Source organism: Phaseolus vulgaris, chromosome 11 (genome assembly GCF_051622355.1).
Source record: "Phaseolus vulgaris cultivar YP4 chromosome 11, ASM5162235v1, whole genome shotgun sequence".
Classification (NCBI taxonomy): Eukaryota; Viridiplantae; Streptophyta; class Magnoliopsida; order Fabales; family Fabaceae; genus Phaseolus; species Phaseolus vulgaris.
The window spans coordinates 50,159,870-50,170,226 of NC_143508.1; the positions used below are offsets into that span (position 1 = coordinate 50,159,870).

A 10,357-nucleotide genomic window follows, 5' to 3' on the forward strand; every position below is an offset into this window, starting at 1 on the left:
TGAAGCCCAAGATACAACAGCAGTTCCAAACATAAATACTGATCCAGTAGTGCTTCTCCTATCATCCGAGTCTCCTGCATAGTTGCTGTCACTATAGGCAGAAAAACTTATTTTCAGCTGTCCCTTTTGATAGAAGAGACCATGTTCAATAGTGCCTTGTAGATACCTGAGAACACGTTTTGTTGCTGCCCAATGGGACTCTTTGGGGTTGGCCATATATCTACTAATTAAACTGACACAAAACATTAAGTCTGGACGTGTGACTGTCAAGTACATGAGGCTGCCAATTGCTTTTTTAAACCTTATAGCGTCTACAGGAATTCCTTCATCATCCTTAGATAAAGCAGTTCCTGGAACCATGGGATTTCGCACAGAGTTGCTATGTAACATATCAAACCGAGCTAGAATCTCACGTGCATATCTTCTTTGGCAGATAAAAATACCAGCTTCATTTTGTATGACTTCTATGCCCACGAAGTGTCTCATTTTGCCAAGATCAGTCATGTCAAACTCCAACTGCATTGAGTGTTTAAATTCTTCGCATATAGCTCTGCAACTCCCAGTAAAGAGGAGATCATCCACATACAAGCTTACTATTAAAATATCGCCTCTAACCTGTTTTGTGAACAAGGTGTGTTCACTGGTGCATCGTGCAAACTGTTCTCTGGCAAAATAAGCTTCAATCTTACTGTACCAGGCTCGTGGAACTTGTTTGAGCCCGTAGAGAGCTTTCTTTAGCTTGTATACTTGGCCTTCTCTACCTTCTTTGATAAACCCAACAGGTTGATGAACATAGATATTTTCTTGAATTTCACCATGCAAGAAGGCACTTTTTACATCAAGCTGAAACACGTCCCATGCATGATGAGCAGCTACTGCTAGCAACACTCTAACTGTGTCAAGTCTAGCAACTGGAGCAAAAACTTTAGTGTAGTTGATTCCATATTTCTAAGCATACCCTTTTGCAACTAAGCGGGCTTTATACTTCTCTACGTGTCCTCTTTCATTGAGTTTGGCTTTGAAGACCCATTTTACACCTATGGGTATCACATCTTCAGGTGGGTCAACAAGTTCCCACGTATTGTTTCTTTCTATGGCTTTCATCTCCATGTCCATGGCCTCCTTCCATTTCTGACTCTTATTAGCTTCCTCAAAAGTTTGCGGATCGTCATGGCTTGTTGTTAGCATTGCTAGCAAGTTGTCTTCTTCTGCAAGTAGATTGGTTTCATAATCTGCCAGCCATGTAGGTTGTCTTCGAATTCTTGAGGCCCTCCCTTCAATAGGGTAAGATGCAGGATCAGAAACTGGTTCCTGCGGTTCTGAGTCAAGGTTGCTACCTCTAGCTGCTTCGTGAACAACAGTGTTGTCGTTTCCTTCTTCTTCACTTTGGCTTTCTAAATCAGGTGTAGAACGTGAGCTCTCGGCTTCACTCGCGTGCCAATTCCACCCTTTGTCTTCTTCAAATATGACATCTCTACTCACAATGACCGTCTTTGTCATTGGATCAAAAAGCTTGTAAGCTTTAGTTTCATCACTCACTCCCAAGAGAACACATGTGTGACTCTTGTTATCTAACTTGCGTCTTCTTTGATATGGAATATGAACATGTGCAATACATCCAAATATTCGAAAGTAATCAACACGAGGCTTTACTCCACTCCATACCTCTTCTGGAGTGCCATGACTTACTGCAGTAGTTGGACTGCGGTTTTGAACATGAACACACCATCTCACTGCTTCAGGCCAAAAGGATTTGGGGACTTGTTTTTCATGAAGCACTGTTCGGACTGCATTCATGATAGTACGGTTCTTGCGCTCTGCAATTCCATTCTGTTGAGGAGTGTAAGCTGCTGTCAGTTGCCTGGAGATACCATGATGAATACAAAAATCGGTAAACTCCTTGGATGTGAATTCTCCTCCTCTATCAGTTCTCAAGCAAATAATAGAAGTTCCAACTTCCTTTTCAACACATGTTTTGAAATTCTTGAATGTTGTGAAGGCTTCAGATTTCTCATGTAAAAAATAAACCCATGTCTTACGGGAATAATCATCAACAAAACTCAGTATATACCTTTTTCGGCTATTGGAGATAGGTGAGATAGGACCACAGACATCAGCATGGACTAGCTGTAACTTAGTTGATGCACGCCAAGAGCTTAGCTTGGGTATGGTTTCACGGTGTTGTTTGCCAACCAGACATGTGGTGCATATAGTTGTGGAAGTTTTCAATGAGGGTAGCCCATATAGTTGATGTTTGGCGCGAGTCTCTTTGGGAACATATGTAGTAGACAATCTCTGTCGTATAGAAATAAGCTTTAGGAATACTCTTTGATCTTGTGTCAACTTAGAGTTTGTATTGAACTTATGTAATGCTCGTCCACTTCTTTATCAGACGTTCTAGTTGGTCTCTTTTATGCTCTTTTCGTATGACATTCATCATAATGAGACTCTAAATCATATTAAAACCATTTTTGGGTCCAAATTTTAGTTTTTGCTACTTTGTCTTCATGCGTAACTTTATATTTTTATGAAATCAATTAAGTTGACTGTACGAGGATTAATTTTAAAAAGATAAAGAAGATATATCCATCTATAGAACTCGAAATTCATTAGCAAGAAATTGGGTTATGTGGGTTATATGTATTGAGTAGTAACGTGTCTATCTATAATAAAAGAAACTCTAGGAAATAATTTTCTCTAAAAACACCTCACACCATAGAGAGAACATACACTTTTGAAATTTATTTATTCCTAGAACAAGGTCAAGAAAAATCAAAATTTCTATTATTGACCTTGCCTTTATAAGCAAAGATATTTGAAACACTTTGGGCAATTTACGGCATTACTTGAACATGTGGTTTAGTAGTCAAATAGAAACTGAAAATGTGAAGAAAGGTTGGACGAAGAAGGAACCAACATACAATGGTCAATGCTTTGCTTCCTAAAATTTTCAAGTAATATAAATAGCGAATAGAAGACTTCTCCTAATTACTTGGAAGTGAGTTTAGAGTCGAAAAGGAAGGAGAATGCTGGTCTTTCTTTGCTCAAAAGAGTTATTTGTGTAGTTATTGAAGACCATTATCCATACAAGTCGGGTAACAATATTAAAAAATATTTAATAAAAACCAATTTTAGAAACAAAAAATAGTTATACTGATTAAATTAAATACTATTTTAGTAAATATAACAACTAATTATTTTTGTCTCTAAAATCAATTTTTATTTAATGATTTTCTCGTAGTATAAGTCATTTATATCTTACTTATCTTAAGCATTGATCATACTCATACTCATCTTAAGCACTGGTATTTTTCTTTTTAAAGCTTTTCTTCATCTTTTTCCTTGTTGATTATGTGAAAGTCAAGTTATTAATGGGAAGTTTTTCAACCACTTGAACCTGTTTATTTTTATTTTATTGAATCCTCCTGTACAATCTACCCCGGATATTTTATGAAATTTACTTTTGCTTTTTCTAATGCTAAAATTATCTCCTTAAGTTCAAAAACCTTAGTTTGACTTAAGAATCATTTAATTGAATTTATAAAACCCAAATTATGATTAAAAAAAGTCTATATTATGCGTTTTTGTTAAATGTAAAGGATATTTCCCCACATTAGACATGAGTAATGAAATCTTCATATAGTAGACATCACATGAGAGCAAATAATGAAGGTACCTAACAGAAGAATTTCAAGCAAATATTATTTTATAAATTAAAAAAATATAAAAAGAAAAAAAAAATATAAACATTAGAAATTTGACAAAAAAATTGAGAAAATGTCAGAAGTGGGATTTGAACCCACGCCCTCTCTCGAAGACCAGAACTTGAGTCTGGCGCCTTAGACCACTCGGCCATCCTGACACATTTGTTAGTTTTTACTATAAAAGTTATATAAATATATTAGTTAGTTGACAAGGTTTATTAGTCACTTGATTAATTCAAATTCAAAAGTTTTAGAATGAATGGATGAGTTGGAAAATTTAGGAAATCATATCTAAGATTATGATTAATATGTTTGTTTGATTGTTTTTAAAACTTGCACTTTTTTCAAGCGCTTATTTTAGATAATATATATTTACATTTTTTTATTAATGTTAAGAAAAATTGAATTATGGATTGAATGAATATTGCTATATTTAAATAAATATTTAAAGTTAAAATATAAATATTCAAAATTAAGGAAAATTAGACTTATTCTCCTTAAATTATTTTAAATAATACTTAAATTCTTTCTAATTTTAAATTAAATGTTCACTTCCCTTAATGTTTTATTAAATAAGAATCACATTCTTTCTAGTTAGAAAATATTTCATTCAGCTTAAATCTCCCATCCATAGGAAATTTCTTTTTTTACCAAGATATTTTTCTTATATGTCCCATAAATATATGAAAATTTATATTTTATCTTTTGGTTGAAAGTTTTTTTTAAGATTGTGTAATCTGAAAAATTTTAGAATTATATATTAGGAAATTTATCGAAATATACAATAAAAACTTGAAAGGTATATCAAATAACCATCGGGATAATAATTTGAAAGTCAATTTTAACTTTTGAATTGTTTAATTTAAATTGTACAATACAAAAATATTTTTTATGTAAAAAATTAACTTAGATTATCTAATATACAATAAACTTATGGATTTGGAAGTGCCTCCTAAATTAAACAATCCAAAAATATTATTTTAAAAAATTGTTAGTTGCATAATTTATTTACTTTTGGACTATGAAAAAAATATAAAGGTGTGATAGTAATGGTGCTGAATTAGTATTCATCATTTATTTTTTAAAGCTTTTTCATTATTTTTCATTGAAGAACATGATAAAATTAGTGATCGCGAGTATTCATTATTTACTTTTTTAAGCTTGTTTAACTTTAGTTTAGAATATGAAATCTAAAAAGATATGTCTAGATCCAGAAATTTCTTTCAAATTATATATTTTTTTAAAAAATTATAAAAAAATAATTCTAGGTTATATTATGCAAAATATTCCTAGATCATATAATTCAAAAAAGTCATGGATAAAACAATTGGTAACACAACAACACACGAATAAGTTTATATTATACTTGGAATATTTTTGTCTCTTACGCATCTTATAGAGGTGCAGGAAGTAACTATGAGTTGCGAAAAGAAATCTCCCCTTTAAACATCAAATAGGTGTAGGAGGGAAAATAGAGTGGAAAAGGAGAAGGCAATTGCTCCCTGCACCATAAGTGGCCAATTTCAGTATGAAAAGACGAAAATACCCTTAAATAAAATGGGATACATATAAAATTACATTTCGAACTCTCTTTTCTGAAATATGTTTCCGGATTTATTTTTCCATAACAATTTTTTTTATTGCAGATTTTTTTATTCAGAATGGGATTTTAATTTTTATTTCTGGTTTTTTTATTTTTTTAACACAATAATCTCTTTCGGATATATTTTTTTAGAATGTATTATTTTCAATTTCAAATTTTTATTTCAGAAATTTAAAATTATGTTGGGTGCAGAAATTGCCAAAACAGAAAGCAGGCTGCTTCTTCCTGCACCTCCATACCTTCTTGTGCCACCTCCATAAATTTTTCTTATTCCAAAAATATCCTTTTCAATATTCTGGATTACATAATTCGGAAGTCTTTTTTTAGATTCAAAATTAGCTTCCGGATTATGTAATCCGGAAGTCTTTTGTGATTAGCTTCTGGATTACATAATCCGGAAATCTTTTTTATACATAAGATTAGCTCCGGATTATGTGATCCGGAAGTCTTTTTTTCAAATGTGTTATTAGCTTCCGGATTACATAATCTGGAAGTCTTTTCTAAATATGAAATTGACTTCCGCATGTAATCCAGAATTTATCCGGATTACATAATCCATAGGCTTATTATTTCAAATCCAAAGGGGTGAAAAAAAAGGATAAAATGGTATTTTCATATTTAGTATGGGGTAGGCACAAGAAGGTATGGAGGTGTAGGAAGAAAGAGTGCCCAACAAGTGATAAGCCCAATTAAAGCCCAATAATTCAGTAATTGCTTATCCCGCTTCAACATCTCCCTCTCTTCCCAATCAAAAATTGATAACACTCCAGAAAAAGGGCTAAAAAGTAAAGCTTGAACAAATATTCAAATCCCTTCATCTTCTTCATTTTGCTTCTATTCAGATCTCATAAAAACACCACACAAACACTGTACAACACGCGCTCTCTCTTTCGCTTCTGATTTCTTCTTCTATTTTTCTCACTCTCGCATTCTTTCTTCTCCACCACGCGTTACTAGGGTTTCCGACATTGATTTCCCATATTTGTTTTTTTTATTTTATTTTTTCTTTACATTTTAAAAATTTTCAAATTCGGTGTTTGAATTGAGAAGGGGGTTTTCGACGATTCCGATGTCGGCTTCCACGGTGTCCATCACGGCGGCGAACCCGGGGGCGCGTCGGAGGCCGGTGCTCGCCGCCGATAAGAAAACCGCCACCAACATCGAGCTCCTGGCCAACGACATCGCCGCCTCCCCCACCTTCGCGACTTCCGGGGAAGGCGCTGCGGGCGCCGGGCGCGACCTCAGCCACCACTCGATTCGCGGGGAGGCGCTCCTTGACCGGATCCCTCGGGATTTGACTCCGGCGAAGAAGGTCGTTGGGGCAGGTGGGAACTCCTTGTCGGTTCCAACGCGGCGGGCGAGGAAGTCCTCCGTGAAGGCAGAGAAGCCGCGGTGGCTAACGGTGGTGAGCATTTTCGGGAAGAATTTAGTGCTGTTTGTGGTGCTTGCGGGGTTGGTTCAGTTGTTCCGGCGGGTGGCGTTGAAATCCGGCGACGGAGAGGCTGGAGGGTATGCCGGGTTGTCAGAGTTCGAGGGAAGGATTTCGGATGTGGAGGGACTGTTGAAGAAGACTGCTAAGATGATTCAGGTGCAAGTTGATGTGGTGGATAAGAAGATTGAAGATGAGGTTAGAGGGTTAAGGAAGGAATTGAATGAGAAAATTGAGGAGAAAGGGGTGATTTTGGAAAGTGGGTTGAAGAAATTGGAGGCAAGGAGTGAGGAATTGGAGAGGTATTTGAGCGAGTTAAAAGGAGACGATTGGTTGTCAAAGGAAGAGTTTGAGAAATTTGTTGAGGAAGTGAGGAATGTGAAGGGGGGTGGGTACCAGGGTGGTGGTTTGGATGAAATAAGAGATTTTGCGAGAGGAGTGATTGAGAAGGAGATTGAGAAACATGCTGCTGATGGACTTGGGAGATTGGATTATGCTCTTGCCACCGGCGGCGGTGCGGTGGTGAAGCATTCAGAGGTGTATCATATGGGGAAGGGAAATTGGTTCAAGTCTGTTAGAAATGGTGTCCACCCCAGTTCGGAGAAGATGTTGAAACCGAGCTTTGGCGAGCCAGGGCAGTGTTTCCCCTTGAAGGATAGTAAAGGGTTTGTTCAGATTAGGCTGCGCACTGCCATTATTCCCGAGGCTGTCACCTTGGAACATGTAGCAAAGGTGATGTATTTTCATTCTAAATCTAAACATTGTTGTGTGCATGCCAGTCTGTTAGTATGCTATATAATGTGTTCTTGTACTGTTACTTAAATTTATGTAAATATTAGAATAGATGAGATGTTTATATTATGCACATCTCATGTTTATGTACATGGCTCTCTTTCTGCTTGTGGCAAACTCAGTTATGAATTTTCAATTGGATGATGTGCCATGCATTAAGTTTATTAATCCCCTAATACATCATATGGATTTAACTATTTTGTTGAGAAGTTTTGGCCTCTGGGTGACTTGTTTGTAAAAGATACAGTTTTTTCCCTCTTTGTACTGATGCTAGTAATGCTAAATGGGATGAATTATGTTGTGGGAGATTATTTGCTGTTAGGAGTTCATATTCTATATTTTGAAATCAAACAAGTTAGAGAAACAATTAATGGGGCATTTTGGTTCATGAGAGTATGATAATAATTCTGTTTTTTATGATAATGATATTGAGCCACGTTTAACGACAGGGGTTCATACATCCTATTTTGTGCTGCAGCCATTCATTTTGAATGCTACCTTTTGCATTTTTTTTTATTTGATCTAATCAAATGAGCATTTTTTAATCATTCCTGATACGGACAAAAGAGATTACAGTCCATTGCATCTACTATTCACATTGACATGACACTAGAAAATAAAATAATTTGGAACTAATTATATCAACTATGCTAAGAGATGAATTTCGATAGTTATCTAAACTGTTCGGCTCATTTTGTATTTGAGCATTTATCTCTGTTGAAGAAAAAATAAATGCTTTGATTGATGAAACCCATAATATCAATATGGATGTTGGGTTCTTTTTACTTAATGAATTAGTGACGATTTGATGTCAAATTAAGTTTTTTAAAGAGGCTCTGATCTGATGATCTGTTCTGCTAGAAGTTGCTAGAAGGGGTTTTACCTTCGATGGGGTCATTAGGGCTGAATTTCATTGAATTATTGTGAAAGATACCATGATTTGATTCGTAGATAGGCCAATATGGCTGTTTATCTGTATCTTATCATATGTATATCTGTTATTTGTATGGCATGGATGAATATAAAGTTATGGCGTATTTTCTTCTCATTTTTGGTGGCTGCTTTGCTTGCAATTTTTACTGTTTTTCATCTAACCTGCATATTGTTTGTTGCATCTATTTAGTTTGCTACTCTATTTGAAGAGGATAAATTTCTGATGGGAATAATGTTTAATGGGACTATAAACATGACTACTTATATTGTCTTTTTACGTGGATATATGTTACATTTATTTAAAGTACTTTTTCTTGTGTATATCTAAGAAATTTCTGAAGTTGATTCATTTTCTTAGAGGATTACATCAGATCAAACAATCTCCTGTAGATTTTGTGGCCCAAATTAGTGTTTTAAGATTGACTATTAGATGCTATTATAGGATACCTTGTAATTTCTTAAGTGTATTGATAAGACCAAAAGTGAATACAATAGCACTAATACAAGTTTACTTGCAACTTTATTTCCTGTTTTCATTTTCTCTTTTCACTTTTTAGTTATATAAAGGTCATTTTGTTTTGAATTTATTTCCTGTTTCTAAATATTTGTATAAAGAAAACAAATAAATGGTTTTCAATGTTTCCTGTACAAATATTTAAAAGCAGAAAAATAGATTGAAAAAATATGGTACTTTTGTAATTCAAAAGTGAGAAAACAGAATCAAAACAAGAAATAGAAGATTAAGTAAAATGACCCTTTAGTTGCTTTTGTGGTGGACATTGAACAGAATGATATTGCTTTCGAGAAATTCTCAGCTGTTGATAATTTAAACCTGTCATTTCTTCCGAATTCTATTTGTTATTTTGTTTATGATGGATGTTCTTGCATCAACATACTTTTATCTTCATGCCACTGCTACACTGAATCCATTTTTTTAGATTTTGAAATTTTAGTACTGATAATTTTTCTATCGAACAGAGCGTTGCATATGACAGATCAAGTGCCCCTAAAGATTGCAGGGTCTCTGGTTGGCTGCAGGGCCTCAATGCTGATTCTGCAATAGACATTGAAAAGATGTATCTTCTATCAGAATTTACTTATGACCTTGAGAAGAGCAATGCTCAAACATTCAACGTGCTGAATTCAGGTGCTTTTGGTCTCATCAACACGGTAAGGCTCGATTTTACATCCAACCATGGAAGCCCTTCACACACATGTATATATCGGTTTAGAGTCCATGGTCATGAACCTGACTCGGTTTCTGTGATGGCAGTGGAGTCATAATCATAATGTGTATGCCAGTGTTTTTGCTTTGAGTTTTGTCAGTTTTTATGTAATTTGTTCAGTGTATTTTGCTTAGATGTAGAATAGGATGTTATGAACTCCTTAATTGCTAGATGCAGTCATTTTTAACTTCTTATTGCTGCCTCAAATGGATATTGTATCTACTGTATGATTCTGAGATAGCCAATTGGTAGATCTTGCTTCTTGCAAACTAATTTTTCTTCTTCTTGCAAAACAGCTTATATATATATATGATAACTTTTTTACTCTCTTTTCTATTTAATCTGATTATAAATTTTATCCAATAATGAAGATTGTATTAGAAAGCTCTTGTATTTTAAAAATTGTGGTTTGTTTGGCTTTTCATGTGAAGGAAGAGTCTCAACATTGTACTTAAATTGCAAACAAAACAAAAATATGATTAAGTACTTCATAGCACTATTTGCCATTTATAATAGTTAACTACAATTAAACATTTCAATAATTTAATGACATTATTAATCATATAGCAATAATTTTCTATGATCATCTTCGTTTATCTTATAGACAAAGTTATCATAATTAGACATTTCAATAAGTTCATAACATCATTAATCATATATTAATTATTAT

General features: G+C 34.4%; 1 protein-coding gene and 1 non-coding gene across 2 annotated transcripts; one reads left to right on the plus strand and one right to left on the minus strand.

Moving 5' to 3' along the window:
* Window positions 1-3,778: 3,778 nt before the first annotated feature.
* TRNAL-CAA (transfer RNA leucine (anticodon CAA)) lies at window positions 3,779-3,862 on the minus strand. The gene has a single exon. It is a non-coding gene; the product is annotated as a tRNA-Leu (tRNA).
* A 2,190-nt stretch (window positions 3,863-6,052) lies between these two features.
* Window positions 6,053-9,960, plus strand: SUN1 (SAD1/UNC-84 domain protein 1). Its single transcript, XM_068623704.2, has 2 exons — window positions 6,053-7,468; window positions 9,440-9,960. The coding sequence occupies exons 1-2, from the start codon at window positions 6,377-6,379 to the stop codon at window positions 9,743-9,745; spliced, it is 1,398 nt and encodes a 465-aa protein (XP_068479805.1). The 5' UTR covers window positions 6,053-6,376; the 3' UTR covers window positions 9,746-9,960.
* The last annotated feature ends 397 nt before the right edge of the window (window positions 9,961-10,357 follow it).